General features: G+C 47.8%; 1 protein-coding gene across 1 annotated transcript in view; it reads right to left on the bottom strand.

The window, feature by feature from the left end:
• The window catches only part of gli3 (GLI family zinc finger 3), a 51,549-nt gene extending 30,262 nt beyond the window's left edge, over nucleotides 1-21,287 (bottom strand). Inside the window, exons 1-2 of the mRNA XM_067252226.1 lie at nucleotides 21,100-21,287; nucleotides 3,919-4,034 (exon numbers count right to left, since the gene is read on the bottom strand). Coding sequence (XP_067108327.1) covers nucleotides 3,919-3,995 — 77 coding nt within the window. The 5' untranslated portion in view covers nucleotides 3,996-4,034; nucleotides 21,100-21,287. The remainder of the gene's footprint in view (nucleotides 1-3,918; nucleotides 4,035-21,099) is intronic.
• Between the last annotated feature and the right edge of the window lie 2,778 nt (nucleotides 21,288-24,065).

The following is a 24,065-nucleotide window of genomic DNA, read 5'->3' as shown; positions in this document are numbered from 1 at the left end:
CCTCCCCTTATTTCCCCCTGCCTCCCACCTTCATCCACAGATGCCATCTAGCTTCATCAGTAGTTCAGTGTCCTGGCCCACATTATATATTTATCTTGGACTCTCCTGAAGTACACACCATTTCTTTTCTTCATTTGGTAAAAGAAAATGATCAAACTGCCGGAGCAGTTCATATATGGATGGAGGAGAAAAAAGGATGAGAAGAAATGGACCCCAAAAAAAACACAACCAATGTTGATGAGTGGAGAAGGGAGGTGGAAGCGGGAGGAGGGAGGAGGCAGGAGGGGGAGGGAGGGAAGGGGGCAGGACTCAGTGGAGAAACAGTTGATTATGAGTCCCATCATGTGATCAATGTTTCATTAATAAGACGGATCACACGGCTGTCAGCGGGCTGACGGGGGGCTGAGAGATGATGCGCTCACAACACTCCATTTCCACACGTAGAGCAAAAGACCCCCCCTCCTTCCCTCTCACACACACACACACCACACTCACTTTGTCCCTGTATGTCCCTCCATTACCAACCCCCGCTCCCCACACACACACACACACATACACTTTGTTGTGTCCCTACATTCTGTCCCACACACACACACACACACACACACATACACCACACACACACACACTCCCAATACACAAGAACGACAACAGAGCTCTGGGGGGAGAAGTGATGGAGCAGGGTAGGGGGGGGGGTGGGGTGAGGAGGGTTTTGTTGATGGGGAGGATGAGGGAGGCCATGAGCGAGGAGAGGAGGGGGTGTGAAGGGGGTGAAGAAAAGTGAAAATCCATTTTGAAACCCATTTTCAATTAGGGTCCACAAGCTGTTATCACAGTGTGTCCCAGAATTGTGGGCCGTAAGTGAAAATGTCTCCGATCCGTTTCTGAAATGAAACCTTATCTGGGCGCCACAAAGATGGCCGGGACAGCGTATCTGTAAATGACTTTCCCTCTTCGCTGGTGTAACGGGGACTTCATGTCTGTCAGATGACATCCCCCCTCTCTTAACAATTGATCATTTAAATGCCTGCCTAAGAAGAAGAAGGGATCTCTCTTCCTCTCTCTCTCTCCCTCCTCACGCTGTCTTCCCCTTCTCTCCTTCACTTCTGTCTCTTTCCCCCTCAAAAGATTCTTTCTTTTTTCAAAGCAGTCAAGCGCTCCTTTTTCCTCCTAAACACTTTAGTGACGCCCTGCGTTTGCAGCGGGGGTTTGTGTGTGGTGACGCACAGGAGGACAGGACATTAGCGAGCCCTCCAGACTTGTGAGCCTGTGTGCTAGCGAGACCCTGTTTGAGCCCCTGTCTATCCCGGCCAGCTAAGAGGTTCCACACTCCTTCCTAACCTGGTCTGCTCACAGACACAGGTGGATCAGTATTTGAACAATACTCTGTGCTTGATTGGTGTCAACGGCTTGCAGGGGAACCAGCAGAGCTCTCTTCCTCCTGTCTTCCCCTCAAATCTCTTTCCACAAATCAGCAGCACCCACAATGCCAACAACTCCGAGGGGGCGGCCAACCAGAAACCGTTTTCCTTTTTTTCTCTTCAATCTATTGCCGGGGTCTTCGCCCCCCTCACCCCCCCCCCCCTCCCCCCCCCTCCCCCCCCCCTCCCCCCCCCCCCCCCCCGCCCCCCCCCCCCACACACACACACACACACGCCTCCTTCCCCACACAGTACACACACACCACCCTAGCCCCCTCCTCTCCTTTCTCATTTTTATTAGCAAATTATCCCATGACGAGAGGATTTATTCAGCCAAAGAGCACGGACATCTTTTTTTTTCTTGTTCCTAAAGCAACAAAAGAATCAGGAGACTTTGTGGTCCACCTGCCTGGAAAAGGACGATGGTGGGGGTAGTAAGGGTGCACCTCTCCCCCCCCAATAACCCCCCCCATTGCCCCCCCCAGCCCCATCCTCCACTACACCCCCACATCCTTAAGAACACCAACCAGAACATTGTTGGGGCACAGTGGTCTCTTTAGAGCTGTCCAGGGCTGGAGAGGGTCCCGGAGGGTGAATGGTACACAGGGTGGAGCCACATGGTAGCATACTGCTGTACAGGGGAGACCTGAGGGGTTTCCCTGGGCCAGGAGCAGGGACCAGGGCTCCATGCGATGAGGAGGGAGACACATTCATACTTCTCCACACGGCCTTCCTGAGGAGAGAGTTGTCGGCAGGCCCAGGCATCCACACAGCCGCTTACAATTAGCTTTTGTTTTGTGTGGAGTGGACAGGCAAGGGGCGAGGGGGAGGGGGTGAGGGGCGCGGGGGGTTAAAGTTCAGGGGGGTGTTGGGTTACACCTGATAGGAGGTTATGAGTTCTGGGGAGACTGGGGGAATGTACTGTGATTATAACCACACAAAGAATGTGTAAGCTATCTTATGATTCAGGAGAAAGAGAGAGCGAGAGAGAGAGAGACAGAGAGGAGACAAGAGAGAGAGACAAGAGAGAGAGAGAGCAGAGAGAGAGAGAGAGAGAGAGAGAGAGAGAGAGAGAGAGAGAGAGAGAGAGAGAGAGAGAGAGAGAGAGAGAGAGAGAGAGAGAGAGAGAGAGAGAAAGAAAGAAAGAAAGAAAGGAGACATTTTTAAGAACCCTTTTGCCATGAAAACTACGTGTCCTTCTCTCCCTCTCTCCATACATCATTGGCCATCCGTCATTCTGTGGGTACTTCTCCTTTGAGCTGCAGTGTGTCCCCTATCGTGACAGCCTCAGGTTAGGGTGATTGCAGGGACATGTTCCCAGGACAAACTTTAGGCAATTTAGAGGAGTAATTACCAGCACATTACAAAGAAAAACCCGCAATCATCAGCCAAATTGCATCCATGCTTTTTCCGCAGCATAAAACTTTTTTTTCTCTTTCTCTCTCTTTCTCTCTCTCTTTTCTTCCTCCTTTAATTAATGAAACTGTGCTGGCCATCTGGAAGTGAGGGATTAGGCCAGCTAGAGTTAGGCATATTCCCAAGATGCATCAGGACGCATTCTCCCTACCCAGAACCCCCCACCAGACCATATACATCCTGTTCTCCGACCCCTGTGGCGAGACAGTGGCAGCCGCCGACACGCCAACGCGCTGACCCCCATCCTGGCGTCTCTGAAAGTCCCTCGCCTCCGACCTGCCGGCCATAACATTTGACATCCTTCAAAAGCCAGCGGAAACCCGGGGTGACAGAGTTCCGTCTGGACCAAAAACCCTCCCCGCCCCCCCCCACCCACCCACCCACCCCCGCACCCCACCCCCACCCCCAGGCATAACTACGCCTCCCTCCTACTCTGCACCTCCATCTTCCTCCTCCACCTCCTCCCCTCCCTCCGACGTCTCCAACCACCTCCATCTTCTGGATCTTTCTAATGAGTCCAGCTGCAGCTTAAGTCACCGCCATTTCTCCTGGCAGTTTATTATGACTTTGCGTCTGGTCCTCCCAACCCCCACCTCTGAAATATCGTATTTTGTTATCTAATATTCTCCCTGTTCACCCCGGACCTGGCAGACTGAACGATGACAGCCCTAATGAAGACGGAGCTTGTTTCCCTGCGTGTTCAAGACATGGACTCGACACGCGTCCCAGCTCCTCACCAGGAGCTGGGCTCACTGCAAACGCTGGATCATCACAGAGCACTGAAGGAACATTCTAGATCCACTGATAACAGGGCTGCTCCATACAAACACGTTGGGACGGTAAAATACCTTCGGTATCTTACAATACCTTAGTATCCTCACCATCCAGACCTTGATAATCAACTTTCTCAGTATGAACAAGACCTCTGGGAACGGGGCATCCTGTCATGCTGTCTTTTACCCGATTATGTCAAATCAAACCATCAAATCAGTCAATAAAACAATCAATGGATCGAGCCCGTACCGTTGGATGTGGGTGCTAGAGGCCACCGCCTTCTCGCTGATGTCGCGCGCGCGTCGACGAGCCCTTGGTTGCCACGACGGTGTCCGTCCTCTTCTTCTTCTCAACTGCGGAACTGGCCTGGGACTGGGTTTCCATGGCGACTGCTCATTCCTCAGCACCTCATGGAGAGGACACCTGGGTGAGGAAGAGAGGGAGGAGGAGGGAGGGGGGATGAGGGGGGGGGGGGGGGACAGGTGAGCACCTTGTCATGCGACTGAACATGAAAAACCGTAACATTGTACCCTCTACATAAACTCTCTTCCTCTTCCTGGTTTTCAGTGTGGGGTACAAAGTTGTCAATAAAAATAAGAACCACCAACAGTCTACCAATCTTATTTTTTTAACAAAAAGGTCAACATTCCTTTTCTAACTTAATCAACATGCCTATCAGATACATTATCATTTTCATGAGAACCCGTCATGAACCAATTAGGGCCCTAAAATCGTCTGGAAGCTTTAAGAAAACAATCCCACACAACAGATGCTTCAATGCGGACGACCTCTGATCTTTTCAGTCAGGAGGATCATGATCCTTCCCACCAATCCCCATTGGCCCTGCGCCCCAGAACAGACAGCGGGGGTCAATATGGCAGACCGCCGTTGTTTATTGGAACTCATAACTTTTATGTTTGATCTTCCTGTAGCCTCCCAGTTGACCTAGTCGTAATAACATGACAGAGTTCTATCCATCACCCCGATCACTCTGAGAACTCCACCCCACACATCCAGACAGCTGAAGATTCATCACTTCTCACTTCATTCTTAACTGGGACGCCATCAACTTTACGCTCTTTCAGAAAACGTGGGGGGGGGGAGTGTGTTTTGAACAAGCCTTTTCTATTTTCTATATCTATTTTAAAGAGAAGGCTGTACTGAGAATCCCAGACAGAGAGAGTAGAACTTGTGGGAGTGTTCTGCAGAGAGACACACTCACAATCCTGAAATTGAGGATGTGTGAAGGTCCAGAAAGGAATATCATGGTTTCTCTTCTCAAAGAGGTCCAACGCTGTCTCTGAGATCTCAGAGGTTCAGTCCATTTTTCTAGAGGGTCTACTGCTCTGGGCTCAACTTACTAGACTGGCTGCTCTGAGTGAGTCTGGTCATGGAGAATTGTGATCTCTACACAGGCCATATACTGCACCCACTCATTGACAAACTACAGACAACTCTGCCATTATCTCAGGCTGTACACCACACCCACACATACAGTATATACACTGCACTCAACAGGCAAACTATACATTTACCCATCAATCCTAAAACTGTACCTCACCCACACTTAGAAAAACGAAGGCAAGTTTATTGCGTGTCCTGTACTTAGAGCTCACGTAGACATCTTCCACCGCTCCACCATTCTGGGGTAATCACTGGAAATATTTAGTCTGAGAAAGAGTTTTGCTCTGAAATAAAGTCTCATTACCTCACAATATCTTAGCTAACAATCCTACTTCAATCCAGAAACTGGTCCTCGTGGGGGGGAAGGGGGGGGGGTGATTCCAACACTCAGAGGAGGGGTGGGGGCAGCTGGAGGGGAGGGGGGTTATTGGGGGGGTTCTACAGGGAGGGGGGAGACTTGAGACTTCACACAAACACAGTGTGCTTTGTTTTTTGTTATTTTTCCAACCTTCTTAAAAGCCAGTCTGTCCGTCTACTTCTCTCTCCTGACACAAACATCTGGAAGCAATTCCTGGTTAGCCCCCGCCCCCCCCCACCCCCCCACCCCAAAGAAAACAACAGGGCAATTACTCCCCAACCAATCAAAACAGAATTAAACAAGAGCTCTTCCTCTAATCACTCCCACATGAATACACGTGTAACCGTCACTCCAGAACTAAGCACATTTCTCCCAACAATGCACTGATAGAATCACTGATGTGTGTGTGTGTGTGTGTGTGCGCGTTTTCATATAAGATGAATACTTCATTTTCGGTCTTTCTTCAGGTAGCAATAACTACAGTCAGTCAGTACGTGTGTGTGTCCATGTGTGTGAGAGTTCCTGAGCTCGCTATCGATTGGGGTCCAGGGCGGGGGGAACTGCGAGGCGCTTGTTGGCTTTCATGGGCCCTGCAACCATAGAAACGTAAACGTGAGGGGCTCCTGGTCTGACAGTCTGTCTCTGCAGAGAGCACATCAGACAAAAGAGCCCCAGAGTCAGACTTTGTATCCTCCCCTCTCACAATTACATGCTACACCGTTCTGACAATTGAACTCTGCAAGAGAGAGAGATACAGAGAGAGAGAGAGAGACAGAGAGAGAGACAGAGAGAGAGAGAGAGAGAGAGAGAGAGAGAGAGAGAGAGAGAGAGAGAGAGAGAGAGAGAGAGAGAGAAAAAAGGAGGAGAGAGCAACTGCTTTTATTCATCCATTGAAGACTAGGCCACAGCCTCTGTGTCTGTATGTGTGTGTGTATCTATGCATGTGTGTGTGTGTGTGTAGGTGTGTGTGTGTGTGTGTGCACGTTTGAGCCCCCAAACCTCCCAGCACCCCCTAGGTGAGTCAGAGAAGAGAGAAATAAAAGACAGAATGGTGGAGAGGGGGGAATGAGAAAGAATGAGGGAGAGATAAAGGAGAATAAGATGAGGGGATAGAAGTGTGTGTGTGTGGGGGGGGGGGGGGGCGGTAGGAGGGATGAGCAGAAAGCCAGGGCATAAACATTCCGTTGGAGAGCAAATATTCGTGGCTCCTGGCCAGTGAGGCGTGGCGAAGTGGCCCTTTGTGTTCCTCAGGCAGAGCAGCGCTCCACAGCAGCAATTAAACACAGGACCCTTTCACCCATAATCCATCTGACCTGGACGCCAGGACCCAGTCCTGCAGGTGTTCATCTCTCCCTTCCTCTCTCTCTCACTCTCTCACTCTATTATCCCAGCAAACAGACAACCTTGCACTTTCTCTCTCTCTCTCTATTACTGTTCTGTCATTGCTTCTGTCTCTCTAAAACTCTTTCTTTACGACTTCTTTACTTTCGATCTCTCTGTCTTTTTCATCCTGTCTTTCAGGCACTTTCAGGAACTTCTGAAGTATCTTTACATACGTACATACAGACAGTGGGTTAACAATAGTTACAAAGGCTTATTTTCGATTACAATCTCAGCCAAGAAATGCTAGTCTCTTACAGTTATTTGTAAAAGGGTATCCTTGTCCCGCCACTGCCCTGAACCTTAACTGTGGCGCAGAAACCCTAATTCACTTGAGACAGAAGGAAATCAGATCTAGCTCGCTAACTGTCTGCCTGAGACATGACAGGAATCCAGGTCTGTCTCTGCCCGTTTCAGAGAACCATGCAGGGCCTGCTGTTTGAACACGCAGTAAGCCTCACACAATACAGGCGAATTAGAAAACCATGCATCGGATCCAGTTGTTACCCAAAATAAATGTAAATTTCATATTAATGTTTATTCCTTGAAATGACTGTCCCACACTCAATTAGGCAATGGGGAGTGAAAGGGGGCATCTTTATTTGTGTGCAACTGTAATCCCTTCACACAGAGAAGGAAGGAAGGCGATTAAACAGGTTTAAAATACCACAATTCACACTGTTGGTAAGAAGAAAAAAAACATTCCTATTTTATAAGCACATTAAGCAAATCAATTTAACATAAATTATACGCTCTGTTGACAAAGGCACATAGTTGAAAGTCATCTACAAATGGTGCACATCAAAGTCAAACATGAAAATAAACTTCTTGCCTTTGATAAAGAAAAATCACTCTTTTCCTCTCTCACTAGGTTGAACCACTAGCCAAAAGCAATGCTTTAGAAAATAGGAGGGGGGTTTCACTACCTGCTTAAGAAAACCATAATGGAAAATATCAACATCATCACAATCGATTGTTGTCTTAAATTAACATAGAAAGAAAAAAAGAACACAACCTAAAAAGTTTTGCTAAAATGCTGAGGGTGTACTTCCAACCTTACACTCCCACACACACACACACACACAATGGGAGATTTCTCTATAACATCTAGAAGTGTCGTTTTAGATTTGCAGGCCTCCACATCCCCCCCTTTTCTCTGAGGGGGTACTGTATTTGTGTTCATTTCATTAGGGGGGCTGAGCTGGGCTGGGGGACCAGGGGGCCAGAGGGGGGCGGGGGCGGGGGTGGGGGGGGCTCCCAGAGGGGGGAGTCTGGAGGCACAGCAGCATTCATCATCATTACATCAGCGACCACCGAGATCCACTATCTGACGCTTATCAACACTGCACAAACACAGCAGAACACAGAGGCACAGGAGGAAGAGAGGAAGAGAGAGAGAGAGGTGAGGAAGAGAGGGGGAGAGAGAGGTGAGGAAGAGAGGGGGAGAGGAGAAAGGGGGGGAACGAGGGTATGGGAAGAGCAGTTGAGGGAGATTGCAAGAAAAAGTGGGATAAATGGAAATAGAGCGGATAGACAGAAGGATAGAGAGTTGAATGAAGAAAGAGGGGGGAAGAGAGAGAGGGAGAAAGAAAAAGCGATTGAGTGTGAAAGTGTGTGTGTGTGTGTGAGTGAGAGAGAGTGCGTGTGTGTATGTGCGTCTGCATGCCAGCATATCTTTGTGTGTATTGTACGTTTGTGTTATGTGTTTCTGCAGCTATGCCAACAACATTAAGAGCTCTCTCACAGCTGGAATAACTAAAACACTGAGGGGGCATGGAGAGGCTTGTCAGGGGGGGGGGGGGGGGGGGCTAACCTCTGCATGAGATCAGCTGAATGTAACAATAAAACAGATTTCAGCGCTGCTTGGACAGAGCTGGGGTTGGAGACAGAGCCTCCTGTCAAAAGCACTGAGGTGCACTTGATTTATCCTCCCCGGTACAACGAGTCAGACGACAACAGACGACTGAGTACCGCAAGTGCCAGCTGTGTGTCAAATCAAACCCAACTCAATTACTGTCAAATACCGGGGAGTGATCAATGTAAGTGGTTCCGATCTGGTCTGAGACTAGGGCCTTGTGAGACCCAGAGAGGGGAGCCAGGGTTCAGGTGATCTGAAGCAACACCAGATGGTTGATGGTTCAAATCCATCGCGGAGAAGTTCCCAACCTCAGGATTTCACGGCTGGCCTGTGGCCTGGGAAGAGGGGAGGGCTGGGGATGGCTTGCGAGTCATTTTTTCCACAAGTATCAACACTGTGCTGTTGTTATTTGGGCAAGGAACTAAAATGGCGGGTGTTAGTGGGGTGGGTGGTGCAGTTGTTGGGTTTTTAGGAGCGTACAACGCTGCACATAGAAGTGGTCGGAACCAAACCAGAGGATGGACGTGCAGAGAGCAGCAGTCACCGTGACTGGATCCTGTTTGAGCACTGTGTCCTTCCTCTCCCGTCTCACTGGAAAGAGACGCACTTCATACACTTCTACTGTTTGGGGAGCACACAGCAAGACTCCATCGCAAACACACCTAGTTGTCTATCTGGCTCTCCTGGGTGCATGATATTGTGCTGTTTGAAAGGAGGTGAGTGAGTGAGTGTGTTTTTTGTCAGGGCAGCTGAGTAGCTTTTTCTTTTGCTTTGGTGCATGTGTGTGTGTGTGTGTGTGTATGTACATCATACTGTATACGCCCTTCTGTGTGTGTGTGTGTGTGTGTACATGTGTGAGAGTGAGCGCAGCTTGAAGGAGAGAAGGGGCTCCAGGGAGGGGATGAGCGGAAGCAGAAAAATACCTTTGCTGATGAAAACACACCCACACACCTATACACCCACACCCACACACACACACAGTCTCTTTGTCTCTCACACACACTTACGCATGGCTCACAGAGGGATCAAGGACAGGGATGCTAGCAGAGTGGTAGAGGGAACAGCTAAGACTTTGACAGGGTCTCCTCATGTATGGCCCTGGGGAGCAGAGAACACATCTCTTACTCTCTCTCGATTCCTCCCTTCATCCCTTCCTCTCTCTTTCTCCCTTACTGCCTATACAGCAGGACTTTAGCATATCAACAGACTTACAGTGGCGTTCTGACCAAATGTTGTCACCTGAGACAAGGTTCAGTACCTGTGAAAGAGATGAGGTTCCCAACGACTGTCCAGACATGCTAAGTTACAGCTAAGTGATCCTCCTATCGAATCCTCTCAATTCCGCGGCTTCACCTCTCTCCCCCTCTCTCCCTTTCCCTCTCGCTCGCTCGCTCACTCCCTCTTTCTCTCTCAGAGGCTGAGGCCGAGGCTGAGACAGAGGGTGATTAATGGAGGCTGAGCCATCATCTCTCTGAGGCCGTGTGGAACTAACAGCCAGGGGGCAGCGTGATAATACACAATAACAAACCCAGCAGACAATCAGCCAGGCAAAGCAGCCCCTATTAGCTGGGCCCATCAGGACGACTAAGTGAGAAATTAGCCCTCCCCGAGCCAGGCAGCCATTCATCAACCACTGGCCCCTGAAGCCTCCCTCAACAAGTCATAATGTTTACTTAAAGACTCGGCAAGATGCCCCGCCGGCCCGCTTTATTGGTTCTTATTAATTCCTGTCCGGGCCCTCGCGACCGTGCCATGTAAACCGTATTAAGAGGGGGGTGGAGGGGATGGAGGGAGGGAGGGGGGTAAATTGGATAAGATGAAGTTGTCCCGATGTTTGGCTCTCCGGTGATAGAGGAAGAGTGGAAGGGGGAAAGGGGGCAAAGGGGGGAGGAGGGAGGGAGGGAGGGAAAGGAAAAGAGGATAGGAAGGGATGGAGGAGGGGGGGGGAGGAAGGGGGAGATTTAAATCAAGCAAATCACACAAAAAATAGCAAAGGAATGCCTTCACGTCAGGGCTAAACAGGAGCTGTTCTGAAATGTGTTGCGATAGGGAGTGAGGAGGAGGGGGCAGAGGATGTAGAGGATGAAGAAGAGGAGGGGAGGACGTCAATGAAGATGAAGGAGCAGCATGGCCCCTAATACTCCTCTTCCTGTGTGAGGTGGGAGCACTTCCAACGGTTGGAGTCATACAGAAGATTCTGGAGCGTCAGAATATTATTTATTTTTATCTTCTGTTCTGCAGTTCAGGTGCACACAGCCAGGCCAGGGCTGAGAAACACCTGGAAGGTCTTGGCAGGGCCGGGGAACTGGGCTTGGACCTGCGTACCAGCGCTGAGCTGTCAGCGATGGACGGGGGAGCTAGACCTTGGGGAGGAAGGGGTTGGGACTTCATGAGGCAGCTGAGTTACGGATCCTCCACCGAAGGCACCATGAAACAAACTGATAAAACGCCATGACGAGGAGCTGCCATTTCATCCGGAAATCCGTGTGTTCCAACTACCCAAGATGCAACTAGTCAGTAACCAGTACTGAGAATGGTTAGCCAGTGAAGTAGCACACTACACTATATTCCTTAAGTATGGTCAGCTAGCGAAGGTAGTATGGTACACTATACATGGAGTGCTACTCAGTAAAGGTTGTGATATAAGATAGAGGCAGTGAGGTATGAAAGTAAGATGAAGCTCAGTCTGTTCAGGAGACTCCCAGCTCTCTGACAGCTCACCCGACACTTCTCTTTCACTTCAATTTCAACCACAGACACCCCCGACCCAGGCCCCCACCATTACCTGCATGTACACACACACACACACACACACACACACTGAGGCACACACAGTCACATACATCCCCACATGCACAGACATGCGCACACTTCACTCACAAACACACGCACAAACCCTTAGAAGGATAGGTGACGTTGAGGCCTCTCTACTTCCACAGCAACAGAGGGGTCTCTCTATCTCTAACTTTCTCTCTCTCTAACTCTCTCTCTTTCTAACTCTCTCACACACACACAAACACATGCAAGTCTCTCTACTCAACTCATGCATCACAAAAACACACCCTGTTGAATACTGACATACAGTCAAGACTGAATATGTTGACAGCTAGCTAGACTCTCTTGCAGCCAGGTAAGACAGTACACCACTGGCCAAAATCCCATACCGACCAGGTGATATACTGTAGTAACAGTGAAAGGAGTTATCATAAACCTCACAGCCTGGCCAAGTGCGCAGCAAAACTTCTCATAAACTCCAAAAGACAAACAGACACAAGATGGCCGACAGAGAAGGACTGTTATTACTCAGGCATAGGCCGGGTCGCCTCGGGCTTTCAGGACCCAGCCAGGACGCCTCAGCATCTGGGTGTGTTTACGTCTTGCAGCTGCTTGAGTACCAGCTCGGGATAAATCAGGGGCCGTAAAGACGTCACTTAGGATGAGTCCTAAACCATCACTCGTCCCCTCGCTGCCTGGACGCGTGGACTTCCTCCTTGCTGGCACGGACACTGCCACCCCCGACGCACATAACAAAAAACAAATATAACAAGACACGAGGAGGGGAGGTGGAAGAGAGGTGGAGGAGATGAAGAAAGGAGAAGGAGGAAAGAAGGCCGAGAGATTGAGAGGTGGAGGAGGATGAGAGGAGGAGGAGGAGAGGAGGAGGAGGCCTTAATTGGAGTGTAAAATGAGAGCCTGGGGTTAATTGGGAAACATGGCGAGCAGCTGTCTCCAGCACAGAGGTTCAGGCAGGGATAATAAGTTCACTCTGTGCAGGGGAGACAGTTAGTGATGAATCAGATCAGAGGAACCATGTACTGTAATCATCCCCCTCCCTCTTTCCCGTTCTCTCTCTCTCTATCTCTCTCTCTCTATCCCTCTCTCTCTCTTTATCCCTCTCTCTCTCTATATCTCTCTCTCTATATCCCTCTCTCTCTCTTTTATCCCTCTCTCTCTATGCCTCTCTCTCTTTCTCTCTCTTTCTCGCTCTCTCTCTGTTGCTCTCTCTCTTCTGACAGGCAGAGACAGTCTGGCTCCCAGCTACACAATCTGGCACCTTTCACACAGAACAGGCAGTCACAGAGGAGAGTTCTCCCACTCACACATCAGACACACACACACACACATTACATCACACACACATCCATATCTCTCTCTCTTTCTCTTTCTCTCTATGACACCCACACCCACACATTCTATCCTCTATATCTCTCTTCCGCACACTATCAAATGCATTAAAACACTTACATACTCAGCCACAAGCACCCAGGGTAAGCACAATACCTGGCACCTCTAGAACTTGCTTTATTAGTCCAGCGGTCAATGTATGTAAATCTGCTCTGCTAGGTGTGTGCTAATGGCTTATTAGCCTGTGTTAGCCAGTTTGCATTGATCTCTCTGCCAGAGGGGAGCTGGTGGGGACTGGGCTAGCTCTCTGTTCATATCTCTAATCACATCCCAGCTTGTTTCAATAAAGGCATGATTAACATAGAACATCTCAAACCCACTGAGGCCCACACTGGTGTGCAGAAACCCAAGGAGCTGAGAGTGGATCAAGAAGCAGAGATCAGATCGATGAGCAGACACTACTGGACCGAAACAGCTGCTTGAAGCAGTTTTAGAACGGAGTCGCATTTATTCTGTCCATTCGGAAAAAGGTTTTAACACTACCATTTGCAAGATTCAACGGGTGCTCGTCACCGCATTAGGTGAAGCGGGCGTCAGACTGCCGGGTTTGACAGGGCAGCAGGGCTGCTGTTTGAGGAGCAGGGGGAACGCAGGTAGAGTCATACACAGTAATAGAAGGAGACAGGAACTTGGAGCGCCACACTAAAGTCAGCCTGGCTTTATAAATAATTCCAAAAGCTAAAAAGATCTCTTGTGTGTGTGTGTGAATTTGGAAAGCACATCCACACGCTTTCACAGACACACACAAATCACAGACGTCACACACACACATTCACATGCATACGTATGCACGCACACACACACCAAAGGTCTTCCAACCCCTGGATAGATGTTATTCTCTGCACACTCTGGCGTTTTGTGAGCACTGACCCAAACGGACCAGTTTCACTTTCTGGCAAAGATACAAAGGAGAAAAAATACTGACATGTCAAAGCTTAGTTTGCCATGGAAAACACATCCACATCCACACACTCTTTGAAACATTATCTCTCTTACATACACACACTCACGTGCACACACACACACACACCCAAACCCTCATGATGCAGGGCGGCAATGCACACCGGAGACCTGTCTTGTAAATCTCTTTGTGAAAGCAGCTTTGGGGGGTAGACAGGGGCTTACATACAGAGCCCTCAGGAGAACCTCTAGTCTCTACTCCTTTAAGTCTCTCTCTCTCTCTCTCTTTCTCACTCTCCACACACACTTGCTCTCTCTCTCCCTCTATCCTGCTCTCCCACACACACGTTCCTTCCCTTCTTTTCTCCGTTTTTATTCACCCCCTTTTTTTGTCGGTTTTCCCTCATTCTCTCTCTCCCCAGTCTCTCCGTTTCGCTCCCTCTCTGCCTTCCACTCTCTTCACTTTTTCTCCCCTGCACTCTCACTTTCCCTATCTCTTCCCCCTCTCTCTCTCTCTCTCTCTCTCTCTCTCTCTCTCTCTCTCTCTCTCTGTCTCTCTCCCCCTCTTCCTCTCTCTCTCTCTCTTTCTCTCCCTCCAACTCTCCTTCAGTCTCAAAGCTGTGTTCCCCAGCCCTCAGGGCTTCCACAGTGTTCTGAGGTGACTAATGCCCTGCCTACGTTCAGACAATGAGTTTGGGCCCGAGACGAGAAAGTGTTGAAAAAAAAAAAAAAAAGGAAAATACTACAGCACCTTTGACAAATGGAACCCTTCGTGCTTTCCTGCCCACTGAGGGAAGCTTACAGCCCGGCGCGACATGCTCGCCTTCCACCAGGAGACGGCTGCGACCTGCAAAGTCGCTTCTGAGGGAACAAAATGAATTCTTTGGGAACTTCGCGCTCGCCATCTTCATGAATAAGATATATTTTCAAAGCATATAAACCCCTCGTAATAAAAACACAAGTCGGACTGGTGGGATAGCTAGAGATGATTTAGGCCCTGTATACACATTGAGATTTCTGTTTCTCTACAGATTTCAAGGCATATGCTTTTTTTAAAGCATAGCTCTGTCACTGTAGTGGAGGGCCCAGGTTGCTTACCTCTGCCACTGTAGTGGAGGGCCCAGGTTGCTTACCTCTGCCACTGTAGTGGAGGGCCCAGTCAAGCTATGCAGGTAGGGAAGCTATGATAAGAGACCCTCATTAAAAACGGCTGGAGTCCCCCTTTTTCAGGGAACTCAGCCCCCCGCCCCCCTGGCCCCCAACCCTGAAAGGAACTAGGCTTTGTCTGAGGACCAAAGGAGAGGAATCCCCTCATCCCCTCCCCTCCTTCTCTGCTCCCCATCCCTCCCTCCCCTCTCTCCCCTCCCTGTTCCTCACTCCCTGTGGAGTATTGTTTAAACACAGCCCCCTCTCTATCCGAGGCCCAGCTTTTAAACCAGCGCACTTTGCATGAGAAAAAAAGATTAGTCTTCAGATGCCCCGGCTCACAAAGGAGGGCTCTTTCAGGTTGGCCACAAATTTGCTCAGATAGTGGAGTTCTCCTTTTGTTTTTCTAAGATGAGCCATTATTTGTCTTACAGGCAGAATCTGTTAGTATTCGCTTGTTATGGAGCCCCTGCTGGCCCCTGGAGAGGGGGGTATGGGGGTGGCACACACACACACACACACTGCCCCAAGTCCCTGAACAGAGGGCAGAAGTGAAGTGCAGAGAGGAGGGGGAAGTGGGCACTCATCCAAACATGTTTGCAGAAGACAGAAGAGAACTAAGCCTGAGCTTCATTCAGGTATTAACCTTAAGAATTTACATCTGACACGCATTCAATGGCACCTCCTTGACCCCCCCCCCCCCCCCCCTCTCTCTGAGACTGAGATAACTAGGGCAAGCATTAGAGGTGCTGTACATTGGGGTAAAACAACATAGCTTTCACCTTGAAGATGTGTGCAAGACAGTAAAGGAATTGTTCGATAGGATTATTCAGTCGCCTAAACCCTTTTTTATCATCTAATGTAATGAAGAAGAAAACAAAAATATATTCTTTAATTTTATCATCACTTACTACTTTTTCAATGCTTTCGATTAATAAAAAATATGTGACTTTTTTTTTTTATTCAAATATTGTGACCCCACTGTACAGGGTGTGTGAACGAAGACTAACTCACAGTTCTACACACACACACAAACACACACACACACTAACACACACACAGGGTGAGAAGCCAAAGGAAGTGACAGATCATTGTTAGCAGAGCGTCCGGATCCTCTGCCCCCCCTGCCACCTCCCTGGTCCAGAGAGAGACCCCCAACAGGCCTCCTCACGGCTGACACAATCACCTTGCGTCACCCTGACACAATGATACATCTGCACCAACAGGCCCAGCCCGGCACACTGCCGTCTCTGAACGCAGCCTTAAACAGCCCATCTCGAACGCAGCCTTAAACAGCCCATCTCGAACGCAGCCTTAAACGGCCCATCTCGAACGCAGCCTTAAACAGCCCATCTCGAACGCAGCCTTAAACAGCCCATCTCGAACGCAGCCTTAAGCAGCCCACTGGCAGATGGGCCCACACTTCACCTCTTGCTGCCATGCTTCACACGACGGCCCTAAAGACGCTTTTACGATAGCTAGAACAAACAGGGGGAGGGGGTCGAGCTGCGTTCTCACACACACACTGTTTGTCCTCAAGTATTTGTGAAAAAGAAAAAGCAGGCACTCGCTGGCACACTCATGAGTTCACAAGTCATACTCCTGTCTCATCTCAAGTGCATGAGTGTGTGTGTGTGTGTATGCATCAGGCAGACTGCCTGGTCCAGGCTGTGTGTGTGTGTGTGTGTGTGTGTATGTATGTGTGTGTCTGGCAGGCTGTGCCCTGGTTAGGCAGGTTCAGACTGAGGTTCCAGGAGAGGGCTGCCAGGGAGCTCAGCTCTGCTCTCTCCTCCTCTCCTTATTTCCTGAGCCTAGAAAAAAAAAACTCTGCTAGCACGAGAGGGGAGAAGGTGTGTGTGTATCTGTGTGTGTGTGTGTGTGTTTCCGTAAAAGATTGTCTGGGTAAGTGAGAATTTGGTAAGATTTGTAGAGAGGAAGTCACAGGCACACACAACTTGAACCCATACAGCATATTTGCATGTTATTAGAGTGAGGACATCTTTAGCCCTCCTCCCTTCCATGACCCTCCAGCCCCTCTCACTCGCTAAGACTGAAAGGTGCCTTTAGGGGGCTCCTTGAAGCAGGCAGTGGGGGCAACGCTCTGGGAGAGTGCTGGTTGAGGTGGAGGCAGGAACACATAGCATATTAAATGTGCCGTCGGGGCTATTGGGGGGGGCGGCCGCGCGGCGCAGAGCCAGGGAGGCTGATCTGAGGCATGCCCTGAAGGGATGGCCAGGCCTGGGGATTAGGGGGCTGGGGTGGAGGCCCTGGAGAGCATATTGCGCGCACTGGCCCCTTCTTCTCACTGTTCACACGCAAATGTATCCAGACACTTTGACGCTCCTCGGCTTCGCCGTCAAAAAGACTCAACTTTTCAGCTCAGTTCTTATCACACACACACGTGTGTGTACACACACACGCACCTCAGTCTTCTCTCCTCCTCCTCCTCCTCGCTCCTTTAACTCAATCAATCACTCTCATTCTCTCTCTCTCTCATTCTCTCTCTCTCTCATTCTCTCTCTCTCTCTCTCTCTGACTTGTCCTTTTTCCTTTCCCCACTGTCTTTTTCATTTGATGTCAACATATCAAAGTTGGCCACCATCAGAATGAGAGGTATCTATCGGGGGTCTATCCCCACTCATCTGTGCTTGCAGGTCCCCAGCAGAGGCCCTCATCACTCCAGGGAAAGATTACACATTTAAGTCCAATGAAATGCTCTGTATATTTGCATGTTATGAGCAGGGATAATAACTGCTCCTGGTCACACCTGCTAATGTTGGCTGAGATCTGAGGTGGAACAGAAATGAGAGTACAGCCCTGAGATCTGGAGCAAACTTCTCGCCGTGAGACACAGAATGTCCCCGAACCTTTCTGCTCACATTAACTACTGTGACAAGTGTGCAACAGCCTGCCATCCTTCTGTTTGTGACAGCCCCCCCCCACACACACACACACACACAGCACACAAACAGACACACACGACACATAGCAGACACACAACAGACACACGGCAAACACATCATAGAAACCTGGGACAGGAATAAACGCTGAAGACAGAACCCTCCTGCACCCGTTATCTGAGACCAAATCAACACTCCCCCCCCCCCCCCACCCACCCCATAATGAGCCTGGTGTTAAACACTACTCAAGCTGGCTCCCTACGAGTGTGTCCTTTACCTGCTCATTTACACCTCAGCAGAGTTCATTAGCCCCTCATCTCCACATCCATCCCCACCTGATAACAGGTATTCTTCTAGGAGGATGTCGGACCAGGGACGAAGGCCGCCCGTTTATGCACCTGCTGTGGATTTGTGTGGGGCTGGGTGGGTGTGTGTGTGTGTGGGGGGGGGGACTTGACTCAGGGGCTAATAGTGTGTCATCTTTCTGCATTACCATCAGCTGGTGACAGTCTCTGTTCTGGCAGTCTGGGGAGCACTCTGGGGAGGTCACTGGTGCATCGGTCTGATACCGCTATGCATCATTTAATGTAAAAAGCATGTCGAAACGGAGATAATAAATATAAAGTATATAATAACAATCCTTTGTAAGCGCAGTGCTATCTGACTGCAGCCAAGAGGCAGCGCAGGTTATCCTGCTGTTCCCCAGCCGGTGGAACAGCAAGACTGGGGATAGACATTGATTCATCTGCACGGGTGAAATAAGCAAATGCTTCTGTTATTGAGAATATTTATTCCCTCAGCCCCCGGCAGATTATCATCTCGAACATTTTCTGCATTCATCACTGTTACTGCATCATTTATGACACGAACCGTGTTTTGTTAAATTGCACCTGTTCCGCCAGAGCCCAGCCCCTGTAATCTTTTATCTGGAGATATGGTCAAACAAAACCAACATACATATTAATAATACTGAATGTGTTCATCAGATATCATTCATAATTAATATGATTAAATTATGAAATATCTCCGACCTCCACACACTCTTTGCTCGTCAACATTTTCCCCCATGCTGTACTCAAATTAACCAAATTAAGCATCATTTTCTCATGGAAAATATCAGCCATCCATTACGGAAATCTAAATAGACCTCAAATGTAACTAATTATCTGTAATGTTGCTTTGTTGAGCATTCAATCTGGAGCTAAGCAATTATATATTCTTTAGATGACAAATTCACAAAAGCTCAACAGTATGTCCACAATCAATCACAGCAATTTAGATCCAAAACCCTCAATGGGAAATACCAGAATTGTCACAAAAATGCTGAATATACTTTTAAAAGAATCCAGAATGTCTTATCCAAATACTAGAAAATAAATGACTTGACATGTGATGGATGTATAATTAAATACAGATAGGTAATGGATTTCTATATTTTTTTATCTGACACTTTTATTTTATCCATAAAAATACACACAGTCAAACATAGGCTCTCTTCGTCTGCATCTGAAGTGACAGTTCAATTTTAATTTAATAGGCCTACATTTAAAGCAGGCCTATTTGAATCCGTGCGGAAACTCTAAGATCAAAGGTTAATCTTTTTCGTTGTATTTCAAGTCAAAGAAAATAATTTTGCGTGTTCCTGATTTATTTTTTCAAGCAATAATTAATTTAACACATTTAACAGACTTTTGGAGAGGTATTGGCAATGCCTTCTTGAAAATATTCTCCGTTGGGGTTTTTTGGGGGGAGGTTGAGTTTAGCCTACGAAATGTTTCCATCATCAAAAAATAAATGTATTAAACTTTACAGTACGACCAATTAGGTTTTTTTTCTGTTAATTTTAGGCTATAGGCCTATATTATGTGAACAAACACTTGAACGTCTTTTGTTGCATGAAGGCTTATTCACTGCTTTTCTCAAGGCGTCTAGATCTCCGTTAATAATTTGCCAAGTGTCAAAGTAGGTTTAGCTGAACCGTCACCGCACGGATGAACGCCTCGAACCCCTGGTCGTTTGTATAGCGGCGTGAAACTCGAGACATAAACGGTCCACCAGTCACTCACAGCGAATCCGACAAGCAACGAATATGTGGAACAGCTGGCGGGGAGCAGAAGGAAAAGTTTAAAACAAATATCTACACATGGAAGCTCGAGCTGCGCTGATGTCGTTTGAATAACGGGCCTAAAAATCCGGGAAAGGAGCAAAATATATATTTTAAATGAAAGGCTGACTTAAGTTTTATTAGCCTACTATTTTTAAACATGCGCTATTTATAGTTTCAAAATGTTTCCATGTTTTCAAGTGTAAGTATAAATTAAAGTTTATCTGGGTGTCTGAAAAAAGGTTAGGCTTCCCATATATTAGGAACAACCACCCTGATCAAATGTTGTGTGTTTATGAATTATAGGCTTGGTTGTCAATGGGCTAAATCTGTAATTATGTTATATCCCAAATGTAGCAGCCATATGCTTACATTATTCAGGCTTTACAGGCCTATTGCACGATAAGCTGTAACGTTTAGGCTGTGTTTTGGAAAATATGATTTTTACTTTTTACGTTTTTTATGAACTCAATCTATTGATTTACTTCAATATCCTAAATGTAATGTAGCCCTATGCTTTATCATAGTGGAAAAATCGAATCAATAACAGACACGAGTCGGTAAATCGCGCTGAAATATGATCACAGATAAATATGCGTGACCCCCCCACCACCACCACCTCCCCCATGCGTTTCTTTAGGCAAAAGTCCAATAACTTTCATGCCTGCAGAACAAGTTCTCAAAGAAGTTGCAGTCCACTACTCTCAACAATGCCATTTATTTATTTATTTAGCCTACGCTATTTGTGTGTTATGTTCTTTATAAATTCAAATCATGGCTATTCACCCACCAACACTACATTTAAAGTCGTAGATATTATAGAAGTTAACCTGCCTACACTTCATGTTGAGTAGCCTAAAAGTAGGCTAGCACAGCTTACTTTTATCAACTCAATAGGCTACCCATTCAAAGTTTGAATAAGCTACCTACTGAACCTCGTAAAACTTTTCCAGAGAAGTTTTTAAAAGTTATAGACTAGGCTACATAAAGAAATCACTACTATGAAGACAAAATGTTCGAGGTGTGCAAATTAGGCTAATAAATGGGCTATGATGGTAAATGCAACGGATAGGCTATTAAGATACGTTTTCTGCATCAGACATACAGATATGTTCACGTCTATGATATCTCACCTCATTTGAAACGCACTGTTTTGAATAAGTCGTCGTTTGTTTAAAAAAACTTTCAAAGCAATCTGTGAATAAACATTCAAAGGAAATCGCCCATCAGCATAGTCGTGTTTTTGCACTTACGTATTCGAAGGCGTTTTCCCCAATTATATACTCTTGATATTTCTGCCTTCTTCTTGTAAGTGAAATATTTTTTTTCTTTAGCTGCAGATGTGCCTCTTGCGACCTGAAGTTGCCTCCTGTTACTTTTTACGCTGCAACTCCCAACTCCAAAACGGCGAGACAGACTTTTCCTTCTCCGTTTTCTACTCCTGTTCACAGTTTGTTCCGACTGCTGAACTAAACACGATCCTGCAAACAAATCTGCGGATAGCAGACAGTTAACGTGGACAATATGAAAACATAAGTGTTTACAACGCTTGGGCAGTTGTTATTACATGAAGTATGCTTTTTCGAGGGGAGAACGAAGTGTGGAACTCCAGCTGCTCTTTCCTTCTCTTGACTCCTCCCTTCGGATGGCTCGCTCGCTCTCTGCCTCCCTCTTTTTCTATACTGCCCCGTCCCCCTCCTTCTCTTCGCTCTGCTCCGGGCCGTGCTTTCTTGAGCCGGTGTGTACACGTTTGGGACCGTTGGACCGTTACAACAACCCGGCATGGGTAATCTCCGCGGTTTACCTTTTTCCAGGATATAGGTTAACGGGATTTTGAGGCTACTGAAGATGTGATTTATCTGAAGTTTGTCTTATTCTCTCTAATGCAAATTTATAACAGCCTATAATTTTCCTTTTGTTTATGATAATTAACAGCAGCTATTTTAAAATGGTAGTATACATGCATGCATGTTTAGGAATTGAGTAGACGTCTTAGATGGTTATTAGTGTCCCAAGCTGCGTTACAAATTAAGAAATTTTGAAAGAGAATTATTTTTAATTATTTAATTATAAATCCGTCAATTTATACAGGCCAGGCCTCGTGCCCGGAGCTATTCACAATAATTCCAATTCACGTATGCGGTGGAATTAACGTGACGCGCTCAACCTCATACGATAGGGAAGCTGTCGATTTATGAGCGGGAAAGTGTTAAGTGGTCTCCCGGGCATTGCCACCGGAATAAGACCTAATGTTACGATATAAAGGAAAAACAAGCCTTTCTGTAAGGTTAGGTATAATCAATATACATAATCAATATACAGGGAAATTATGTAGTTAAAGAAGTCTTTTGGGGCTCGCATCAATCAATGAAGAGGTGGTGGTTTGGGAAGGAGATTCACTGGTTAATCGGTTTGCAAGGCTTGACTGTGTGTGTGGTCAAGAGGTCATGTCAACGGTCAGCCATCGTTCTGCTCACCTGAACGTCAAGTACAACAGCATCAGAGCTGAGAAGTGAGAAAATCTATATAGTTGCTACGTGTAGCCTACTCTTTCCTCTAAGCAAAAGCTGGAACATAGTAAATATTTAAAAGCCTTCTGTTGTTCAGAGGAACCTATCAGAACAATTCCCTCTGACGGCCTCCTTCACCCCACTATCCCTCCTGGACCTTGTGCTAATAAGATGCATATTGACTAATTAATACTCCCCAATCAATCAGGTCTGACTGCTTCTCAAAGCATATCCAAACCCTGTCATGCACAGACTAAGAGTCAATAATAGCAGTCCAAAATAACATGCAACACAAAAACGTGGCCTATTTTGAACTAAACTGATATTTGTACAATACAAATGCATGTTGAAGCAGGCACTTTAGTTTGACAGGCTTTTAAAACTGAAATCATGGGAGAGTTTTATCACAAAGTAGATAATAAATACCAAGATAAATGTAGAATATGAACAAGGCAGTCCATCAGTGTCCAGAGTTTTGTAAGAGAAGGAGAACCCAGGAGAGGAGGGGACAGAGAAGGAGAACCCAGGAGAGGATAGAACAGAGAAGGAGAACCCAGGAGAGGAGAGGACAGAGAAGGAGAACCCAGGAGAGGAGGGGACAGAGAAGGAGAACCCAGGAGAGGAGGGGAGAGAGAAGGAGAACCCAGGAGAAGAGGAGACAGAGAAGGAGAACCCAGGAGAGGAGGGGACAGAGAAGGAGAACCCAGGAGAGGAGAGGACAGAGAAGCAGAACCCAGGAGAGGAGGGGACAGAGAAGGAGAACCCAGGAGAGGAGGGGACAGAGAAGGAGGACCCAGGAGAGGAGGGGAGAGAGAAGGAGGACCCAGGAGAGGAGAGGACAGAGAAGGAGAACCCAGGAGAGGAGGGGACAGAGAAGGAGAACCCAGGAGAGGAGGGGACAGAGAATGAGAACCCAGGAGAGGAGAGGACAGAGAAGGAGAACCCAGGAGAGGAGAGGACAGAGAATGAGAACCCAGGAGAGGAGAGGACAGAGAAGGAGAACCCAGGAGAGGAGAGGACAGAGAAGGAGAACCCAGGAGAGGAAAGGAGAGGGAAGGAGAAAGCAGGAGAGGAGAGGAGAGAGAGAGAAGGAGAACCCAGGAGAGGAGAGAGAAGGAGAACCCAGGAGAGGAGAGGACAGGAGAGTAATTCTCAGAGGGTAATTCTCCTGTCAGTCTGTGAGGCAGAGCTCATCTGGCCTGGACTACACAGAGATAAAGTCCTTGTTATGAAGAGGAGAGGGAGTGGGAGGGGGAGGAAGGGAGGTGGTGAGCGGGGGAGGAAAAGAGAGGAGAGGAGGAAGGGGAGGAGTGCACATGGGCATCAGTGGGGTTAGCAGCTCCCGAAAGTATTTCATCAAAGAGGGCCAGGATCCCTGGGATTGAGATTCTGCCTGGAGGCAAGTAACCAATGGTCTCCCAAGAACATATTCCAAAGTAGGACTCAGAGAGCCAAAGCACACATCAAAAGCACCTCTGGAGCCAAAGCGATTCTGGAGGAGAAAGAAAGGGGGTATGGGTCCCTTCTTGGCCTCCTCTAAGCCCCTCATCTCACCCCAATTAAGAATGAACTACTGTTTGTTCCAGACCTGGGATCTACACAGCCAGGGAGGTGCCCTTCTGTACACCACACACACTTCCCCCAAACACCCCCACACAGAAACACAAGCACACGTGAACACACAATACATGCACGAGCCCACAGACAGA

The sequence above is a fragment of the Osmerus mordax genome, chromosome 15 (genome assembly GCF_038355195.1).
Source record: "Osmerus mordax isolate fOsmMor3 chromosome 15, fOsmMor3.pri, whole genome shotgun sequence".
Taxonomy (NCBI): domain Eukaryota; kingdom Metazoa; phylum Chordata; class Actinopteri; order Osmeriformes; family Osmeridae; genus Osmerus; species Osmerus mordax.
The sequence above is the reverse complement of the archived record's forward strand: the minus strand, read 5'-3'. Positions and strand labels throughout refer to the sequence as shown.